The sequence below is a fragment of the Rhinopithecus roxellana genome, chromosome 1 (genome assembly GCF_007565055.1).
Source record: "Rhinopithecus roxellana isolate Shanxi Qingling chromosome 1, ASM756505v1, whole genome shotgun sequence".
NCBI classification, from domain to species: domain Eukaryota; kingdom Metazoa; phylum Chordata; class Mammalia; order Primates; family Cercopithecidae; genus Rhinopithecus; species Rhinopithecus roxellana.
Genome location: NC_044549.1, coordinates 104,689,640 through 104,712,062, shown reverse-complemented (window position 1 = coordinate 104,712,062; position 22,423 = coordinate 104,689,640). Strand labels below are relative to the sequence as shown.

At 35.9% G+C, this 22,423-nt stretch overlaps 1 protein-coding gene across 21 annotated transcripts in view; it reads left to right on the top strand.

Annotated features, from left to right (window-relative positions):
- The window catches only part of MBNL1 (muscleblind like splicing regulator 1), a 266,635-nt gene that overhangs the window by 132,646 nt on the left and 111,566 nt on the right, over positions 1–22,423 (top strand). For 3 of the 21 annotated variants that reach the window (XM_030928607.1, XM_030928605.1, XM_030928611.1), the window contains one exon: positions 1,994–2,113. The exons of 16 other annotated variants lie outside the window; for them this stretch is intronic. In XM_030928607.1, the coding sequence (XP_030784467.1) occupies positions 2,108–2,113 (6 nt within the window). In that variant the 5' untranslated portion in view covers positions 1,994–2,107. Of the gene's footprint in view, positions 1–1,993; positions 2,114–2,847; positions 2,882–5,000; positions 5,556–22,423 lie in introns of all 21 variants that reach the window. 2 more of the 21 variants (XM_030928637.1, XM_030928632.1) reach the window with 2 other exon arrangements.

Sequence of the window (22,423 nt, the reverse complement as noted above, 5' to 3'; positions counted from 1 at the left end):
TGGGAATGAAATATAAGTATTATTGGCAGCAGTGGTAATCCCCCAAAACAGAATGACAGATACTGTGATGGTAATAATGTTACTGCCCTGTTAATGCCTCCAAAGATAAGATACACTCGAAAAATAATATGAAAACTGAATTTTCCTTGACTTGAAAATCTGAGAATCATATAAAATGTTTGTTAATTTCTTAAGCTAGTAAATATCATTAAGAGAAATGGACACATAAAAGATAAGTATGTGTACATATTTGTACACAATTAGGTTTTTGAAAAAAGACAGGGATATCAGATGCTTCTGCCACCAGAGTTCTGGCCAGCCACAACATTTCCTACTCTCTTTTTTGAAGAGTTGTAACACTTCATCAGTTTTCAAGCAGCAGTAGAGGGTGGGCATGAAACCACAATTTTAGGAGCTGCATTCTCTGGGTCCACATTTCATGTTGACTACCCCTTAGTTATATAACTTTTGGCAACGTAACATTATATGCCTCAGATTTATCATATATACCCTATTACATGGGAGTGTATCTACCTTGTTAGGTTGTTGTGACTCTTAAATAAGTTAATACGTGTAAAGAATTTGTGGAATTTCAGGGCACACAATGTTACCTTACCATTGATGTTATTTGCTGTTATTAAATCTTAATTTTATGTAAACATTTTTAAATCTCTGTCTTGTTAACAAATGTGCAGTATACAAATAAACGAAAATCAAAATCAGTGGTGGAGTTTTAATGAAATAATTTAGAGCTCCAGCTCTAGAACTGTATACTCTTGATTCAAATTACTGTGACCTTGAAGAAGTTAGGTAACCTAACTAAGCCTCAGTTTCCTTGTTTCCAAAATGGGAGCAGTACTAATATCTAATCCTTGGAGGAGTTGTGAAAATTAAATGGGATAACACATATAAAGCCCAGAGAACAGTGCTTGGCACTTAATGGGTTTACAGTATGTGTTAGCTATTGTTTTATTAATTCTGTCATGATGAAGTGAACACTGTGATGCAGTACTTACATATTAGAAACATTATACTTAGAATCTGCCTATATAGGGTTTTTAGTTTTGCTAATGAGGAGTGTTATTCTCTGCTGTGTAGAGAACACATGCTTTGGTGTTTATAATTTTTCTCTAATAGGTAAATGATTAAGAAAAGAATAACCTGTTTTTTTACTTACCCTATTTTGAGATAACAGAAAGAAACCTGTAGATGGCTTTTTATATCTACAGGATTTTAACTGTGGATAAATCAGTCAGGTAAATGCATTGTTAATGTTGGAACTTGCTTACCTGTCCAGCCACAGTGTAGCCACTGGTTAAGTCGAACACCACTAGAAAGAAAAGCAAATAATCAAAAACATCAAAATGGAAATGAAACATGAAGGAAGGAAGTCATTGCTGCTTCTGTAAAATAAGTGTCTGAGACCTGTATTTTCCCATCAGTTCGGAGTATTGTAGATTATGAAAACATTAGGATTTTCACTAAAATTGTTTCTGTGCCAAGATGGCAGATAGAATATTATGAAATAAATGACCAAAATTGCATATGACATTTATTTTATATGATAACATTCTTTCTTTCATTAACAGGAAATTTCAGGGCAATTATTTGCTTATTGGGAGTGAGGAGGATGAATGAAAATTTAAAAAGAGTTCATCAAGGCTTCCTTATAATGAAGTAAACTTTTAAGAGCATGTTTTTCCATAGAATTAGAAACTTGGAATTTCATAGTAACAGTGTATTCATCACCTTGTTTGGGGAGCAGATTGTCAGTATGATCACAGGAAAACACCTGTTTTGACACTCTGAAAAAGGTGCAAACATACAGGCAAACTCTCTGTAGGTGTAGAGTAAATAAGAATGCTTTGGCTAGCATCCTGCGAGGAGGTGGGTCTAAATGGTCTGCTCCAGCTTCTGCTGCTGCTGCTGCTGCTAATATTGCTGGGAAGGAAAAGTGGCTGACCTGGCATATCCATTACTCTTGGTGCTGCAGCAGTCACTCAGGAAATGTTGTTTAAGGGGAACCTTCTGGATCCTTTTCATGGCACCATGGCAAGAAGAAGCTGTATCTTATCTATGGAAGATAAAGCATGGAGTTGGCTAATGGATGCTGGTGAGTGAATAAGGCAATTGGGGAGGCAGTTTGCTAAGATACCATTTGGGTAGGCCTGCTTGCTCAAGGCCTGAGATGACATCCATGGGAAATGGCCTCTGGTATTCTGTACATTAGAAACTGTTTTAGTGCGGAACTGTGGTTTTCACATTAGCGATCTGATCTGTGATCCTGTATATGTTCCATAAAGTTCTCATTTATTCTGTGCTTCACTACTTGAAATACTAATTCTGAAGTTTGTTCAGTACTTCAGTAGATGGAGCAGTAGTTTCCCATGTAACTTCTTAGTCACTGATCTCTACTCTTGATTTTTACTTGCCCCAAAGTGATATTTTAAAAATAACTTTGTAGTATATGAAAGCAGTTATTCCTCCTTTCAGTTCTAAATGAGAACCTTTTCTTTTCACAATAGTAGATTATAGAATTTTAAATTATCTTTCCTTTTATGATTTATATCAGACACAAACGTGTCAATAGTTTACTTTTGTCTTTCATGAAGAAATTGGGAGAAATAAGAATTTTAAGTTAATCAGAGATATAGGTCAAATTTTCTTAGCATTATTATTCTGTGGTTAATAGGTATCCCATTAAAAACTGTAAAAGCTATGTTTGGGAACTTACAGTGGCATAGTAAAGGTTCTGACAAGTAATGGGGGAACAGACTTATTTAACTTCAACTTTTAACAGATTTATTTGACCAATCCCCTCTCCCCAACTCTTCTTTTTTCATGAAGAGAGCCTTTCCACATGTGGCACCACCACCAGCCAGTAAGTATTTATCAAGCACCTACTTTGTTGCTTATGTTGCTAGGCAAACTGGCTGCTGGAAATAAAATTGTGAGCACATTCGTCAAAAATTTCTCCCCTTGTGATGCTTAACAACAGTTATGAAAATATTTGTTTAGATGATCTGATCTTATGTAAGATGCTTTAATAACAACATAGTTTTTATTAAAAATGTAATCTAAAGAGCTTCATAAATGAATAATCCTGCTACAATTTCTGATGGACAATGTTTTTTTGTCTTCTCTTCCACTTTTTGGGGGATTTGTTTCATTTTTGTTGTTTAGATTGTTAAAAACTGGTTTTCATGAATGGGATTAAGAACATTGGTGCAGCATACAAACGGCAATTGATTTTTAATTTTTTATTTAAAGTCCAATTATTACCTTTAAAAAACAGTCAGCCTCCATTAGGATTCTGCCATAGAGGCTTACACTATCTTTCTGTATTCACACCTATCACATTGACATGATTATATTTTTTAAAAATTAAGTTTAGTTTAAGCCAAAATCTAAACTTAGGCACTGTCTATAAGATGAAAAAGTATTTTTAAAGGAAAATTTAGATTCCTCATTCTCTTATAAAATCCCAGCTCCCTCAAATTTAAAATACTAACAACTGCTTAGGCAGTACTTAACATGTCATAAGGTGGCAGTTACTTCATTTTATAACAATGTCTAACTCTTAGTGACTTATCAGACATAAGTAAACCTTGCACAAGCAAGAGTAGCTTTTATTTCCTGTGTCACTTAGAATATATATTTTGCAGATGAGGGGAGAAATCAATTTTTCCCAACACAGGATAGTTTGAACCATTTGTCTCAAAGTTAAATAGACCACTATTACTATTTTAGTTACCTTAGAACTAAATACCTTGGAATAGAAGAAATTAGATACCTGAAGTCAAGAATAACACACACATAACTGCTTTTAGGCAATGGCTTTTCTTATTAACTAATTACAAGTATAAAGTCCATGGTTAATTTGCTTCGAGTCTAGAAAAAATGAGAGTTCCTAAATGATCTTGACCATTTTCATTTTCATTTCATACATATTAGGAATTATTAAAGTCTTGTCAGAGTTTATACTGAACCTCTGACTTGATTTTATCCAGCTTATCAAAGCAAAATTGTCTTAGTAGCACTCTTTTGTAGCTGTTTTTTGGGCTCCTAAAGAGTTCTTCAAGGCTTGCGAGTAGTTGAAGAGCTGTGAATGGTGGTTAACAAGCTATTAGCATCTCCTTGAAAAGCATAACATTATGAAGCAGAGATTCAGGAGAATCTTAGACAGTGAGTAGTCTGTCTGACAATGCATCAAAACTAAATTAGTCGGCCAAGCATGGTGGCTCACGCCTGTAATGCCAGCACTTTGGGAGGCCAAGGCAGGTGGGTCACTTGAGGTCAGGAGTTCGAGACCAGCCTGGCCAGCATGGTGAAAGCCTGTCTGTACTAAAAATACAAAAATTAGATAGGTGTGGTGGTGCATGCCTGTAGTCCCAGCCACTTGGGAGGCTGAGCCAGGAGAATTGCTCAAACACGGGAGGTGGAGGTTGCAGTGCACCGAGATTGCGCCACTGCACTCCAGCCTGGGCAACAGAGTGAGATTCCATCCAAAAAAAAAAAAAAAAAGAAAAAAAGAAAAGAAACACCAACTAAATTAGTTATATTTTCTGTCCTTCCTCTTTATCCTTTTTCTTTTTCCATCTTTTGCTCTTCTCATCTCTGTACTGCTTATCTACTTGCTTCTTTGTATTCTCTTATCTCATTGAATTTCTTCAGTCTGCCTCATCTGATAATAGAAAGTGATGAGTTTGATAAAATGTGTGTTGTACTTACTAAAAACAAGTTTAATTATTTATCAATTTAAATAATCAGTTGTTTAACCTTCTCTCTGTCTTTCCATTTTCTCCTCTAATTCCCAATAATGTTGCCTTTTAATTTCTGCTGCCTTGTGGATCAGCACCCTGATTTTTTTTTTTTTTTGTATTTGTAAATTAAATATTGTGATGACAAGATATAAGAATTTTATGTCACTTATTAGATTTTTAACCATAAATGCCACAGGCATGCTATCTATAATATGTATTCCTTACTTTTCTTTTTAGAACTAAATCTCCATACCCACCTCATCTGTGTTTTGGCTTATGTATGGGATGCTAGAATGGCCTATCTCCATGTATTTTGTTGCATTTCTCCATTGCTTCTTGTGTTCTGGCGGGAATCTTGGTGATTCTTTTCAAGCACTACCTGAGCTCTGTGCCAGTTGTTCCTCTTCTCCCAGGGTCTTGTGCTGCGTGGTCATGTCTCCACTTCGTCAGCCCTGCCCATTGACAGAACCTTGGGTTCTGTGATGGCTGCCTCTAAACCCTTGTGAGAGCGGGGAACATTCCTCCCCCTGCTGCTACAGTTGAGCACCGTGCTGGGTACCATGTTGCCCTCTCCACTTGCTTTCAGTTGTTAAGGCTTCCCAAGCTTTGGCTGTGGCTCAGTGATCCTGCTGTCAAAACCCTGAAACTTTCCTAGCCTGGACACTCAGTGGTAGCAGCAGGTGTTGGGATTTCTCCAAGCCCCTAAGACCCTGGGAGGAAGAGAATGGCCGTTTGACATAGACCTCAGGAGTTTTCAAAGCACCAAGAAACCTCTCCAGAAGATATTTAAAGGTAAGATTCTGATTTCTCTAGGAAGCCGTTCTAGAAGCTAAAAACAAAACAAAACCCTGTAGCTATGAATTTAATATAAGCTAGTAGTTAAAGAATGTCCTTAGGGAACTCTGTTTGATAGAACCAAAATATGAGTCTTAGATTAGGGAACTACTCATTGAAAACTCTTATAGGAATTTTGTGTGAGATTCACATTAGTTTTATTTATATTAAATCCGGCATGGAACAGATTTTTAAATATTCCACTTTTTTTTATTCGGACGCTGTGAAGCACTTTTTCTCTTTCACAATCCTCATTGTATATCTAGTAAGAGAAATCTTGTTGAGAATTAAAATGGTTAAAGATAAAATAGAAATTATTGTTTCAAATACCGATATTTTATTTACCTCTGTGTTAATATTTAAAACCAAAAACATTAAATGAATGTATCTTCAAGTTCTGTAAGCTGAAATTCCTAAATCCATAATTAATTCAAAAGGAATTAGAAGAGCAGTTCAGATTTTAGTTGGTAGTGCTAGGGATGCATTATTGTCCTTTGTCAAAAGTTACTGCTTAGTATTCTAAATACAGTGATTTCTGGTAAGGCTTTATTTTTAGATTTTAAAGGGAAAAAAAGTTAAAATTAAGAAAACTTTTTGGGAAAAAAAATTATCTACATATGGATATAAATAACCTGGATGAAGGATACTTGTGGAAAGGTGGTGGGGTGTATGTGTATGATGGGTAGGGGAGAGAGATCAGCAGCATCTTAAGTGAACAACACAAAACACCTCTTCAGTGTTATGAGTTTTGTGGCAGCTGTTATTTAGTGCCCCCTTCCTTTCCACCCCCCCGCCTCTATTTTCAGGCAGTAATCTGTGAAGTGATATTAAGACACCTCTTCTAATATGAGATCATTGTTGGCCTTACTGTCAGTTCAGGTCTTCTTTTTTTCACCCCTTTGTTTTCTTTTCAATATTAACTTAATTTCTTAAATTATTTCCCCTTGTTGAAATTAAGGCTATTAGCTTACTATCACATTGAAACTCTTTAATTTCAATGACCAAAAATGCAACTTAATTTTTAAAAATGAAGGAAAATGTTTACTAATAGCTGAACAAAATGAAAAATATCAATCTTTGATAGTGTTTATTGAAGATGCTTTTTATTTGTAGTAAACTTTATTTTTATTGATATTTCATTTAACCTAGTTTCAGAGTAGCTCTGTGCTGTAAGATGAGCAAAAGAACAGATACCCTAAATCACAAAGAGCTTTTTCTTTTGTGTTTTTCTTCTGAGTAGGGCATGAGGTTTCAGATTCCCCAGTGTTGACATTTATTATTTTATACCTTGAGATTTTACCTACAGATACAGAAAGAGTAGATACAGCTGAACATGGTTGCTCATCCCTGTAGCCTCAGCAGTTTGGGATGTCTAGATGGGAGGATTGCTTGAGGTCAGGAGTTTAAGACCAGCTTGGGCAATATAGCAAGACACTATCTCTTCAAAAATAAAGAAACAAACAACAACAACAACAAAAAACTGGGCATGGTGGCAGGCACCTGTAGTTCTAGTTGCTCAGAAGACTGAGGCAGAAGTATTGCTTGAGCCTAGGAGGTCCAGGCTGCAGGCACCACTACACTCCAGCCTGGGCAATAGAGTGAGACCTTGTCTCAAAAATAAAAAGAGGAGATAATATCAACATGCAAAAACTGAACAATGGGAATCTCTTGTGGTGTATACTTGCCACCTCTATAAGATTGTAATGATGATGACTGAGTTTTTCCCTGCCAAGTTCAGTTCCGTTTTTTTTTTTTTTAATGTAAGTAAAATATCAGACTATGTGAAATTTTAGACTTATTTCTCAGAATATATTAAAAATAGTGGTGGTCAGGAGCTTTTTAATTCTTTATGAGTCCAAGCTGAGACGTAGTTACAACTGACAGGATCTGTTCACCATACATACTTCAGCGTTTGAAAACCATCAGCAGTCACCTGCAACTAAACCCACAAGCATAAATGTTTCAGAGTGATAGAATCTTATTCACATAATGCCTAGCAAGATCCCAGATGTAAATGGGAAAACTCAAATGTTCCTTTGGATTTTGTGACAGCTGAGAAGCATCTAGGCCTGCTAACTCACAGAAGAAGAATCCAGCAGAAGGGGACTGGACAGAACCTACTTTTGTATAGCCACCGATCACACCTAAAGCAGCTAGTGCTCAGCTGTATCTCCTCTTTCTGTATCTGTAGGTAAAATCTCAAGGTATAAAATAATAAATGTCAACACTGGGGAATCTGAAACCTTATGCCCTACTCAGAAGCCAAGCCAGTAAAAAGGCACCTGTGGGCGGGGGCCCTTCTGAATTGTTCTCTTCTAATTCTGTCCAGACCGGAGACTGCAGCAGGCCTGCACCTATACCACTTTCCTGAAGGTCTGGGTGAATTGATGAGGGGACGCAAACTGTAGGATGCTTGTTTTTTAAAATGAAAAGATGTTTAACAAAGCATTTTATTCACACATGAAAACATTCAAGTTTATTCCCTCTACAATTCAAAGTATAACTAAATGAAATGTTTTGAAGTGCATTAAAATGGGTAATTCTTTCATATGTAAAAACAGAAGAGTAAAATTTTCATGCTTTTATTAACATTTATAGTGAGTTTATAATTTTTCTTTAAAATGTGTGGCACAGTCTCAAGCTAGTAGTTAGCATTGTTTGCAAGTTTGTCTATAGAGTGCATTTTTTCTTTTCTATTTCTAGAACTCTTAAATTCCCTTGGGACAAGAAATGAAATGAATGTAAGAATGTAAATTAAGAATTCTCTTTCTTGGAAGTTCAATTTTAAAAAAATAGTTTAAGTACTTTTTGAGTGGGAATTTAGAACACTTATTTCACAAAGAGTATGAATACTTAATCACTGAAAGTCTTAGAAGTGAGTGTTAATTCTCAAAATAAGGTCTCAGTCCCAATCATATTTTCTGTGGTAATTTCTGCCATCACTCTGTTCATAAGACTAGTACTGCTCAATTCCCATTTTTCGTCTCTCCTTTCTATTCTGTTCTGTTCTTGGAGAGCATGGGAGCTGTCCATACCAGTAGGCAATGAGGAGAATATTGTAATTGAGATTGAGTATGTCAAATATAAGCCTTTTATGATATAATTATTTCTTTTGTTGTAATAAATTTCTCAGCTTCATTAGGCATATCCATGTAGAAAATAAATATAAAAATACGGTATGTACCGAGCACCTTAAAGAGATGACAGATATAGGGATGAGCTCAGATAGTGATGTTTTTGATACTTTAAGGGAGTTTTTCACTTCAAACACAAAATATTCCTGTTTATTATTTTTAGGTGGAAAGAAAAGATCACTGAATCAGAATTATTCAAAATTAAAATGATCTCTTTAGTTAATTTTAGTAATGTATGGATTACCTATTACCTTCAGTGCCATTACAATGATTATTTTATTTGTTCTTCACAAAAACACCTTGAGATAGTTAGCATTATTTCACCTTTACAAATGAGGAAACTGATACCAAGAGAAACTGGATAACCAACCCAAGGCCTCACAGCTGGACTCAGGATTCAAACTCAGGAAGTGTGGCTCCAGAGTCCATCCATCCTTAGATGTCCTTGTTAGTTGTAAATCTGGCAGTGAGTGCCAGTTCCCAAATCAGTCCTAACCCTTTTCATAGCTGGTACCAGCAAGGGGATTCTGTCTGCACCTCCTCCCAACTCAATTTTGGGTTGCCATTCACTTGCTGGCTAATTGCCCTATCCTCTCTCAGCGATAGTCTCACCCTGTCTAAAATATGAATAATATTATCTCCTTCTCAGGGTTTTTATGAAGATTTAATTTTATGAGACAGAGTATGCCAAGCACTTAGCACAATGGCTAGCATATAGAAAATAGCCAATAAATTGTTGATGTTATTATGTAATGTTCCCAGGGTCACACAACTAGAAAAAGATTGAGTCAGAATTCAGGCCCAACTCTGTCTTACTGGAAAACTAAACAAAACTAAAACACACACACACACACACACACACACACACACACACACTTTCCACAAATAGGACCTATAAAGCAAAACTCAAGCTCTTTCTGGTTTGTAACACTACCTCTCAACTCTAACCATACCTTTTATGATGAGTAAATAAGGATATCATGTATGCTGAAGGGATAAGTAGCATAGTTTAGTGGTTTAGGGCAAACTTTCAAATTGAGGCTTCCAGTGTGTGACAGTAGGCAAGTTAACCCCTCTAAGATTCGTTAACTACACATATTAAACTAGAAACAGTATCAGTTGTATTATATTATCATGGATAACAAATATTAATACAATTAAAGAGCTCCAATAACTGTTAGCTTTTAGCAATTGATAGAGATATTAATGTTTCTTTAAAAATATATTCACAAAATTGGGATGCATAGTTAATGAAATCATAAATGTAAATAAAGTCTTAGAGATGGATAGAATCTTAGTAGATGATCTTCCATTTTTGAACAGTCTGTATGCTTTCCCTTTCAAATCCATTTAACCTCTGTGAAAGGTCAGTGGAGGAAGGGGAAGAAGGCATCAGAGATCAGGACTCACCCAAATATGGAGTGGTTGTACGTTCAGAGATGTGGGCAAATTTTCTCAGTCTTGGCTTGATGTCAGTGACTAGCATTGGAACACCAGATGGTGAAAATAATCCCTGTTAAGCAGATGATGGGATTATCAATCTTGTGTTCTTTCTCTTTTGAAGTAGAACCCAAACCAACAGTTGGGACTCCAGTCCTGAAAAGAGAGAGAGTTAGCTGGACTGAGTTGAATGCCAGGGTTTAACCTTGAATGCTAGTCACAGCAGGGACTTCTTGAATTCTTGGAGCTCAAGTGTCTGGCCTCCTTTACTAGATTCTGAACTTCTTGAGGATGAGGATATATATCATAATATTTATTTGCAACTCTAGAGCAGTGTCTGGGAAATAGTGGGCACCCAATGCATGTTTGACAATTAAGAGCATAAGATCCAGAAATGGTACAGAAGATCTTGTTTAAGGATTCCATGCCATCAAAGGGATTAGAAAACGAGGCTGCAGTACAGAAAGCATAGGATGTCCTGGGGTTGGGGGGGGCGTGCCATGGAGCTGAGGGTGCATAACTTTTGTAATGACGGGTTTAGGAACTCGGTAAACTGAAACTGTCAGTGTAGCCTATTCAATAAATGTAGGAATAAAGTATTCCTAATTGCTTAAAAAATGTTGTAAGCACGGGAGGCTGAGGCAGGAGAATGGCGTGAACCCGGGAGGCGGAGCTTGCAGTGAGCTGAGATCTGGCCACTGCACTCCAGCCTGGGCGGCAGAGCGAGACTCCGCCTCAAAAAAAAAAAAAAAAAAAAAAAAAAAAATGTTGTAAGCAGGTGACGTATTTAAAGAATTGAAAGCCATTGGAATCCATTTATATTAACTTTTTCATACAGTGAAAAATAATGTTTCTGGTACTAGAAACTCAATTTGGTACCAGAGACTTGAGGAAAAATGTATCTATAAATGTGTCATTGGTATATTCCCTTATAAATAAATTATTAAAATAGGGTTTTATGTTTATATTATAAAATTATAATTTGTATGAATGTTAAGAACTTACATGGATGATGTGGGAAGTAACAGTGGAAGTGTAAAACATGACATTTTTTGGGGGGTGATTGGTATAACTTTGATGTTTGTTTTTTAACTATAATGTTACTACTTGTTTGATATATTTTTCCCAGAAATATGGTGAAAACATCTTTCAGTCAGAATCTAAGTTAAAAAACATAAAACATAGTAAGAACAAAGAGGAGTAACTATGCTTAGTCTATTAAGACAACAAAAGAAACCACAAAGCACAAACTCATACTTTTTTCGGACTATAACACTACCTCTCAGCCCTAACAGTACCTTCTCTGATAAATAAATTAGGATGCCACGCATACTAATGGGAGATGTAGCAGAGTTGAGTGGTTGCCGCAAAGGTGATTTTAGGTAGTCCTAACAGGTATTGCAGTGATTTTGTGTGGTATGTTAAAAGCCAGACACATTAGTACCTTGCATTAAAACCCTGGATATTGTGCGCTGGCACCTGAAGGAAAGGTGTTTAGAAAATTTAAACTGAGAGTAAAACTCAAACCAAGTGTTTCCGTGAACATTTGTGTCTTCTTAATTTGAAAAAGTCCATGTATTACACCAGTGCTTCTGTCAGTGTGGAATTTTCTCGTTTCTCAAGAACAGTCTCTTAAATCAAGCACTAAGTTATTATTACACATTTAAACATTTTTGCTTTAAAAAACATACATTGTTGTGAGAGTAAAATATTAAATGTAGAGAGAAATTAGTGCTTACACATGTACCTTATTTTGTAGAATATAGAGTCCATTTGTGCTTATTTTTATTTTCAGATGTGCCTGTAGAGTGACTGCTTTTGCTGTTCTTCTCTTCCCGCTCTCCGTATACACAAGTGTACACACAGATGGAAAGGCACACAAAGGCATACAGACACCCATGCTTTTGCTTTTACTGTAAAAGAGTCATACTAGAGTATAAATTACATGGCATTAATTCTCTATAATTCTCTTTTAATTCTTCGCTTTCGAGGCTGTGTATGCCTGAATTGTATCTAGGTATAGCATACCATTTGGGCATGAAAACATTGTTTTACTTCACTTACCCTGGGAGTACTTTCTTTTTTTCCCTAATTTCCTAATGCCTGTTTTTAATTTATTTTGGCAATTCACTATGAGAGTTTTAATTAGGTAGTACATTTGGGATACTATTGAAGCAGTATGTATTAACTACCAAAAGTTAAACTCATCGTAAAACCCTTTACACATGAAATAACTTAGATACCTTGAGTACCAGCTTTTCTTTTCCCTGCCCTTATCCCGGATGTGTCCTTGCCAGTTTAATCTACTTTATTTCACCCCTTTAAAAGCAAAAGATGGAATGGCTCAAATAAAATCAGTGGGCTCTCTCCCTGAGGAGACTTTTCTCATCAGAAATAAAAGTGTCAACACCAAGAGGGAAAATGTTATAAATAAAGTGAGTGGTGTTTGGTAATCATCACCTTTCTTGATTTTCTATGTGGAAATAGGACTTTGATATATGCATTTTTTAAAGCATCTTGCAGTTTAAAAAATTACACATGGAACAAACCGAATACATATTTTTAAAATACTGTTTTTGTTTAGAGAGATAGTTGTGTAAACTGCTCTGTGTGTGTATGTGTAAAACATTGATAATACATTAGACATAATTTGCAGAAACTACTGATTTTCACATCATTTCCAAGTAGAACTGCAAAGGTACAGTACTGGGTTAGCTTTATGGTTAAAAGCATTGGCCCTAGAGCCAGATAACACGGGCTCAAACCCTAGTTCTGCCATTTACTCGTTGTGTTACCTTGGGTAGGTTACTTGACCTTTCTAAGCTTCAGATTTCTAATCTTTATTTAATGAGTTTTAATAATAGAATAATAGGATTGCTTTGAGGATCAAATAAGTTAATAAACCACTTAGAACAGTGTTCCATAGGCTGGATTTTTGTTTGTTTGTTGCTGTTCTTCTTGTGTTATGTTTTGTATCCAGCAGAAGTGGTTATTTAGCTTCCTATTTTATGAGGTAGGACTGATGGGAATTGACAGTCTTAGGAAAATGTACAACTATAGGTCAGTGGAAGTTTTTCCTAGTCAAGATGTCAAATGCCAGAGGTCAGATTCATGTGGCAGGATGGGGTCCAAACTGTACAAAAGCTTGAAGATGAATGAGGCGAGACAGCTAAGCTTAAGACAAAAAAACAGGTGAAGTTATGTCCTTGGGCAGTGTTTGTGGTAGCATAGTGCCGCTTTGGAAAACTTAGAAAATGATCCTCAACTGTGTCCACTCAAAGTAGATTCTGCATCTCAATGTCACAGAGTCAAAAATTTCTACTAACATCTGTTTAAATCATCATTTATTTATATTCTCAAATATTCATACCTTTCACATAAATGAGGTACATTGTTTTTAAAAATGAAATTTTCTTTCTTCTTGATTTTTTCTATATTGTGCCATTATTCTGAGAGGAGTTTATTTTATGGGAATTAAGTTATTATCTTACAGAATAAATCTGATTTCTGACTAGATAGGAGATAACTGCATATTTTTCCTATAATAATTTAATTCCAATTTTACTTATTTGTACCTTATATGACTATTTTCAGGTTAGAAAAATGTGGTCCTGCAGTTTTGTTTTGAAGTTTGCCTGGGCCATATGAAGCCACCATTATCATTTGCATCAAAAATGAAGGTTATCTGTTGCCCACGAGAAAAATACAGCATTCTCAATGTAAAACACTGAAATAGTGAGGGTTTCATAAGCTGTTTCAGTGATTTCTGACCTTGGGTTGGAAAGCTCTCATATCTCAGTTACCTCAGTGGGTACAGTGACGTTGTCCCAATCTCCATTACCAAATTGTTAAAAATCACTTTAATTAAAAAAAAAAAAAAAGGCAGGCATGCTGACTCACGTTTGTAATCTCAGCACTTTGGGAGGCTGCAGTGGGAGAATCACTTGAGTCCAGAGGTGGAGACAAGCCTGGGCAACACAGTAAGACCCTGTCTCTATAAAATTTTTTTAAAAACAAAAGTAAATAAATTGTCTAAATTGTATTTTCAAAGTTTAGGATTGAGAGATTGAACTCATGCTTTTTAGTGTAATTATAATTTTGGAGCTATGCAGACATATTTGTAAACAAACAGTAAAAACTCATAACAAAAAACAGCCAACTATACTGTATTAAGATTGCTGCATGAGAAGAGTTCCCTTTAAAAAGGAAATTTCAACTCAGGAAAGTTTGATTTATGTTGATTATAGAACCAAAATTATTTTAAAATATTTTCCATGAGTTGAAAAGTACATGAAAAAATGGATTATTTTCAAAGCATTAATTGACACTTTATTTTAAAAAAATATTTTTATAGAACCTCAAATTGAGTTAAAATTATACTTTTAGTCACTTAGGTTATAGTTTTCATATCAAATGTATTTTAAATTTAGGTTTTATGTTTTTTAAGTCTTCAGATAGGCCATTTTCTGCCTGTTGTTCAAATATGTCAACCCTTATAGAGTCAGGTCGGTTTACAACGAAGGCTTTCAATGTGTTTGGCATTTTTAATGGAAGTCAGGAGCTTTACAACAAAGAAGACCGAAAATCATGTAAGAAGACAGTGGACAAAGCACTGGACTTGGAGTCAGTTATTTGGCCTTCCTATGACAGGTCCCCATTTGATCACATTGTTACTTTGTGTGTCACATGTTTTCTCGGAAGCATACCCACCGCCATCTTGACTCCTTGGTGGAACAAATCTAGTAAAGATAATGCACAGCACAGTACTTTTTGTAAACTGATATTCATCTCTGTGAAATAATTCATTTATCTGAAAAATAATATAAATGAGTGTTTAAAAATATACTGTGCCGGGCACGGTGGCTCACGCCTGTAATCCCAGCGCTTTGTGAGGCCAAGGCAGGCGGATCACAAGGTCAGGAGATTGAGACCATCTTGGCTAACACGATGAGACCCCGTCTGTACTAAAAATACAAAAAATTAGCCGGGCGTGGTGGCGGGCGCCTGTAGTCCCAGCTACTTGGGAGGCTGAGGCAGGAGAATGGCATGAACCCGGGAGGTGGAGCTTGCAGTGAGCCGAGATCGCGCCACTGTACTCCAGCCTGGATGACAGAACGAGACTCCGTCTCAAAAAAAAAAAAAAAAAAATTATATATATATGTGTGTGTGTGTGTGTGTATGTATATGTATATGTACTGTGAAAGTCAGTATTTTTATGAATTCTCCTCATGAATCCCACAACTGTATGTTGCTCTCATGAACATTAAAATTGAAAGTGTAATTATTGTTTTTATAAGGATAATTGGTAGTATAAATTTTAATCTATTTAGAATAACAACGAGGTGGGTGAAAAGAATACAGACTTTTTCTCCAAGATGAGTCACAGATTTTAAAAATTAAGGCGATATCTACTATTTAGTCTACAGTTTTGAGAATGATTTCTGTTTCTTGAAAGAGTTAGATACTTTCCAAAAGAGAAAAGGAATGCAATGGGAGGAAAGATAGGCAACAAAAAACAAAGAAGCATCTGTCCCTTATGGAGAAAAATATATTTTTAACAGATACAAGAAAATATAGAAGTTGCTCTATCAACAAAAAAGTTTTATTTGCTCAAACAGGTAGATAAACCAATGTGAATTTACTGAATAAATGAGTATGTGCAAGTGGAAATCAATGAGTGAGTGAATAAGTGAACAAGTAAATGGATAAACTCAATAGGTAACACGTTATTCTTCCTGTTTATTATTTTTAGGAAACAATACTTATTTTAAAGTACTACAAAGAGTTCACTGAAAGAACCCTGGTGAAATTCCTCATTTTCTCTCGTGGTAATAGGCATTTGTTACAGTACAATCATAATCTTTTGGTTGTAATTTATTATTGTGTAGGTTGAATACCCTGCATTTATAGAGCTTTTGGGAATCAGGAGATGAGAAAACACAAATCATAAGCAAAAGGGCAATTAGTACTATCCTAAAAATAAACATTGGCCCATGTAATCACATCCTAAATAAAATAAACAGAAGTGGATTAAGAAAATTATAGCGGTTTAGAAGAATTTAGTGTGTTTTCTAGCCCCATTTTCATTTGATTTTGATGGTAATGATTATTAAAGGAAGACAGAGCACTTTGTACTTTTAACATTTAGCTGGCAGCAGCAAGTACAGCAATATCCAAAGTGTATTGAGTGGCGGTGGTGTAGGAAAAGGCACTGGACTTGACATGATCATAGAAGGTTTTTAAGTGCTTGAGAAAAAGGTTGGGGAAGCAGATGAAATATGAGATTAGGGCTTGTTGGAAGTCTTAGGACATTACAGAAAGCATAATAAGTCTTATTATCTCCTGGGAACAGAATGCATGGTTACAAAAAATAAACTGAGGTGGAATTTGAAGACAAGGGAAGAACTTTGGCTGACAGGGAAGCAAGATCAGGTTACCATAAGTTCTGGCTATCAAGACCTCTCCTGGGGCCCATTCCCTAAGAATGTATCCCTTGTGCTAAATAGAGTATGTATGTACAGGTACACTGCACATGTTTGAAATACTTGAATAACAGTTCTTCAGGGATTACTATGTAATTACTTGTAGGTATTGCCTTTATTTATCTCAGTGCTGATTTATGGGGCTAGATTTTGACTTATGTTACCGACCATGTCTTGTTTCATAGTTTGAGAAAGTACATAAACAATATTGAAAAAATTTGTAAACATCAGTGGCGTTATTTAGTGAATAGAACAACTGGAAACTTATTTCTTATCTTTAAATGAACAGCTGAATGTAACATTATATCCATGGCATGTTAAAAAATGAAAAATAGATGGAAACTGACTTTGAACAGATTTGAACAGATTATTGAAATGCTAGTGTGTGTTTTTCTGAGTTGCACTATAAAAAATTTTTACTCTTGCTACTAGAGGAAATCACTCAACTGGAAGTACTGGATATCATTTCTAACTAATCTATTAGTCATCATAATAACAAGAAAGTATTTAGTTCCTTTATTTCATAGCAGTCCATCTTACACAATAAAATTGCATAGCCCACTCAAAAATATTTCAGGAAAATTGAGGTGTTGCTTTCAAAAAAGTATTAAAAAGTGGGCACAGTAAATGTGCATGCGTGTGTGTGTGTGTGTGTGTGTATTTTAGTACTGCTGTTTTATCATTTATTTCTCGTCATGCAGGTAGGAAGGTTAGCAGAAAATAATCTTGAGATTTATAGTTTGAATGACTAGGCCTGGAGCATTGCCCTTTGCTAAGATAAGAAATATAGGTGTTAAATTGATGTTTTCTCTTTCTTGTTAGGGAGAACATGTAATTGGTTTGGGAGGGTTGAATTTACGGAAAAATATCTGAAACCCACTTACTCAGAACTGATAGTGCTCTGATAGGAAGAAAATACCCAGAGAGAATGTACAGTAAGAAGAAGGAATCTAAATACAAACCTTGGCTCATCTCTCTATAACCAGCAGTCAGAAAGGAGAAAAATCAAAAGAGAGTGTCAGAGAATGAGTAGGTTAATACATAACAGGTAGATGAGGATGGTGCTTTGCCAAGGCAAAAGACAAAAACATTCAGGAAGTAACTAGTTGTTCTACAGAGAAGACGAGAAATGAGAAAAAGATCACTCTGGCCGTTAAAAGGACACCGGTAATCTTTGAAGCAGATGAGTAGAATTGGGAGAGGGTAGGTAGAATTCAGATTGTAAACCAGATTCCAAGAAGATGAGTCACTAATAAATTGGGAGATAATGCATGAGGCCTCAACACAAGTAGACAACTCTATAAAGAAATTCAATAATAATAAGAAGAAGAAAAGTGGGAGCTGGATGAAGAATTCAGCACAGAAGAGATTGTTGTAGAGCAGTGAGGGTTATTCCACTGCAGAATAGTGGAAGCGTGTCTTTTTCACTAAGGGAAGGGGCAACAGTCAGTGGAGAGTGAAAGAATGAATGACAGGTCGCTAAAATAGGGAAATATCGGAGAAGTTGAAAAGGGATTTTTAAAAAGTGAGTTAGAGAGGTTGGCCTTGAATGGAAGATGAACCAAAAACTCCCTGAGACACAGAAATGAAGGTGCTTAGCCAGATTCCATTCCCTAATACTACCTTCATTTTGGTCATCCTTGTCATTTGGGTGGTTCCATCCTTGGGTCCACACTCCTTTCTTCACTCTTTTTAAAAATATTTTATTTTAACTTTGCCTTATAGACCCACCTCGATTGAATTTCGTGAGGGCAGAGGACATGTTTTATCCATGCATGTGTTCTAATGTATTTTAGTAACCCCCAAAGTCAGTGCTCTCAGGGGAAGAAGTTTCGTAGCCCTGCCTGTCGGTTATAGTTCAAGGCTGATGACTAATTAGCTACCTAGGTGAACCTCAAAAGCTGTTTCCAAAACAAATCCTCAGTTTCTAATGAATGAGGCAGATTATTATGTATCGACTTTTTTTTTGTTTGTTTCCTGTTTTTGGTTAATAAAGTTACTGCATAACAAAACATAACTTAGAGTTCAGGTGTGAATATATCCAAAGCTAGATAAAAGTTGTAACCATAATTCATTGTAGTAAGTAGAAACATTTAACTGAAAAAAATATGAAAAGACAAAAATTTGCAAGGCAAATACTTGTTAAATGCTATGGTTTATACCATTATTTATATCAAATAAATGAAATTTGATTATGTTATTATCTTTTGTTTGATCCATACTGTAGGCACAAACAAATCCCTTGATTAGAATAGTTGGATTGTATTTTCTGATTCTTACATAGCAAAAATAACTCTAAGCAAAAGTTAACTAAATGTTGTCTATGCCTCTCATTTAGAAAACATGTTTTATGTTAGTGTTTGTTTTGTGATTGATATTTCTTCTATAAGTGGTAAGTTTTCAAGTTTTAAAGGTGTAATTTCACAGTTGGAGTATATTTGTCAAATCCTGACTCATTTTACTTGTAAATACATGGTATAACAATTTTTTAAACACCTTTTTATGTGTAAACACTTATAGGAGGGGTTTTAAGGTAGTGGGCTTGAAGTCAGACTGCTAGTGTGTTGAATTCTGGCCTCAGGAATCACTAGCTTTGCAATCAGATACAAGTTACTATAAGCTGTAGCTGTGTCATCTGTAACACTGGGTTACTTTAAATTCTTTGCTGAAATGAATTTTAAGATATTTAAATGAAGTGAAACACAAAAAGCATGCAAACAGGGTCTAGCACATGATAAAACCTTATTAAGTGTTCGCTACTATTATGATATTTTCAGATTATATTTTGGAGATTCAAAAGTACTTAGTAAATGTCCAGATTGCTGTAAGCATATGCTTGGTCTCTACTAATCCACTTTATTTTTTTTTCACAAATGATCGATAATCTGTTTTTCAAAGTAGTGTTAGATAGACATAGAAACCTTATGACCTGTCTACCATTTTTGTGGCTTTAGACTCAACATTATATTTGAAGTGAAAAATTGTAGCTGTTTTAATTCCTAAATTATGTAAAGCTATAAAATTTGTTATGTTAGCCACTTGATTTTATTCCTCCTGAAAATACTTTTATTTCTCTTCAGAAGGGAAAATAGAAGGATAAGACAGTAAATTTAGGATGAGCAAAATATGGCCAATGACAACTTTCATGTATTCATTTTTTCATGTTTTAAAAAATTATTGCTTCCACTAATCACTTAAAATACTGTTTGATGATGACTATTGTACAGTTGCACGGACATCTTGTTTTCTTCTAGAGTCCCAGGAAAGCATGAAAACATCATTTAACTACACTAGAATTGTAAAATAAAACACAATTTTGTCCTGGCTCACTTCTCTGGGACTGCCTTGAACCATTCTTTAGTGTACACTCTCCTGTCCAACCTCCCTGGAGTTTTTAAAACACATCGCCCTGTCTCACATTCCTGTCTTCACACAATTTGTCTTTTCATAAAAATTTTTCCACCCTGTTTTTTTTTGTTTGTTTGTTTGTTTGTTTTTTAACTTAACGACTCATCCTTTTAGACTCAATATCAGAGACAGCTCCTCTGGGGAGTCTCCCTTGATCCCCTCCATTTCCTAAGCTGTGGGAAATGTCCCGTTAGTAACCGACATCAGTTTCTGCTGCAGCCATTTACTAGCCTGAGTCCTCTGGGATGCAGCAGAGACAGATCATTTGCCCTGCATGTATAGTGGCTAACACCATTGTGTCAGTGCTCACTTAGTGTTGGTTGAATGACTGCATGCAAGAATAGCTGTTTTAATTTGGACATTAGGCTAAGTTTTATCCTTATTTGTTAGGTAGGTACATGGATGTAAACTTCGTGGATTATGTAGTAGGTTATGAAATGAACTTGTTTAAGTCTATTTTATGATGAATCGTTTACATAGAAACAACACTTGCAGTAAACTCTCTTAAAATTAAATTCAGACAGATTTAAACTATGTGTGTCAGATATACTTTTTTATCTTTTATATGAGAGTACAAAAGTCAGGGTATGCTGTCATCAGTGAGCAAAAACACACCTTAACCTCAGAAGCTTACCCTTGCAAAGGTGTCTTTCTTTCTCCTGTAAAGTAGTGGTGTCCTCTTTCGTCCAACTACTCAGGAGTCCAAGCTTACTCTGTCTTCCTCTGATGTGTGGCTTCCAAAGTGGCTGAGGCTGTGACAGGGAGAGATGGGAAAAGAACATTGGTTTCCAGTAATCTCTTCTGGGAAATCAAACCACCATTTACGCGTAGTGTCTGTTGGCTAGAATAATATGCCACCAACTTAATGCAGCAGAGGCTGAAAATGTTTCCTTTTAGAGTAGTCAGGCAGAGGAAATAATGCGTAGGAATTGACCAAGCCACTAGGTGATTTGTCTTTTTTTGTGTTCTATTTTTTATTCATTTAATTTTTTTGATACTGGAGGGCCTGAGTGAATGGTGTGAGGTAGATACCACTGAGTAAATTCAAGTATAAAACATAAATGCTATACTAATTATCAAGCCCTCGTCATATCTTAGGCATATTAATTATTGAAGAAGAGAACAAATCCTATTTTTTTTGGCTTATAGCCCATTTTGAAAATGTGATAGACATTTTAAAACATAGTGCACATCAGAGGTTCACAAAATCTCTGCAGCCCACCCACTGTAGCCTTCCCAGAGTTACGAGCACCTGGCCTATGCTACGTGGATTGGTGAAGTATTAGAAAAGATGAGAGAAAATCAATATGACATAAATTTTATATTCTTTTTGGTGAGTACTTTTAAAGAAAATTAGGACCTAATCCCCTAGTTTAAGTGAAAGAGGTGATTTGATTGCTACCTGATAGAGATTCATTGAAGGAGAAAGAAGTAGACAGTAGACAAAATTGTTGTTGAAAGTATAATCAAGGCCGGGTGCCGTGGCTCTCACGCCTGTAATCCCAGCACTTTGGGAGGCCGAGATGGGCGGATCACAAGGTCAGGAGATCGAGACCATCCTGGTTAACACGGTGGAACCCCGTCTCTACTAAAAATACAAAAATTTAGCCTGTCGCGGTGGTGGGCGCCTTTAGTCCCAGCTACACGGGAGGCTGAGGCAGGAGAATGGCTTGAATCCGGGAGGCGGAGCTTGCAGTGAGTGGAGATCGTGCCACTGCACTCCAGCCTGGGCGACAGAGTGAAACTCCATCTCAAAAAAAAAAAAAAAAAAAAAAAAAAAAAAAAAAAAGTATAATGAAGAGTCGGGCATCCAGTTGAGGTCTGAACAATAGCTTTTATTCATGGTCTCTTACCAGTCTGTGCTGTATGAAGCTTTAATGAAATTTAATGATTGAATTCATTTTTTTAAAATAGCTGCATTGCAGAGAAGTGGTTTGCTATTAAAATACTACGTACCTTAGGAGACTGAGGTGGAAGGATCACTTGAGCCCAGGAGTTTGAGACAAGCCTGGGCAACATAGCAAGACCCCATCTCTAAAAATAATAATAATAACTGAGCATAGTGGCTCCCACCTGTGGTCCCTGCTACTTGGGAGGCTGAGGCAGAAGGATCACTTGATGCTATGAGATGGAGGCTGCAGTGAGGTGTGGTGGTGCCATGGCCCTCCAGCCCAAGTAACAAAGCAAAACCTGCCTCCTAAAAAAAAAAAAATTACATACTTGAGTGTGTGGATCATACAGATTAATGAAAGACCTATAAAAGATTTTTAGTGCTTAATTCTATATTTGGGGTCTCTTCATTTTTAAAAAGAATAAAGCAATTTGCTTTATTTTAAAAATAATAAAGCAATTTGCTTTATCT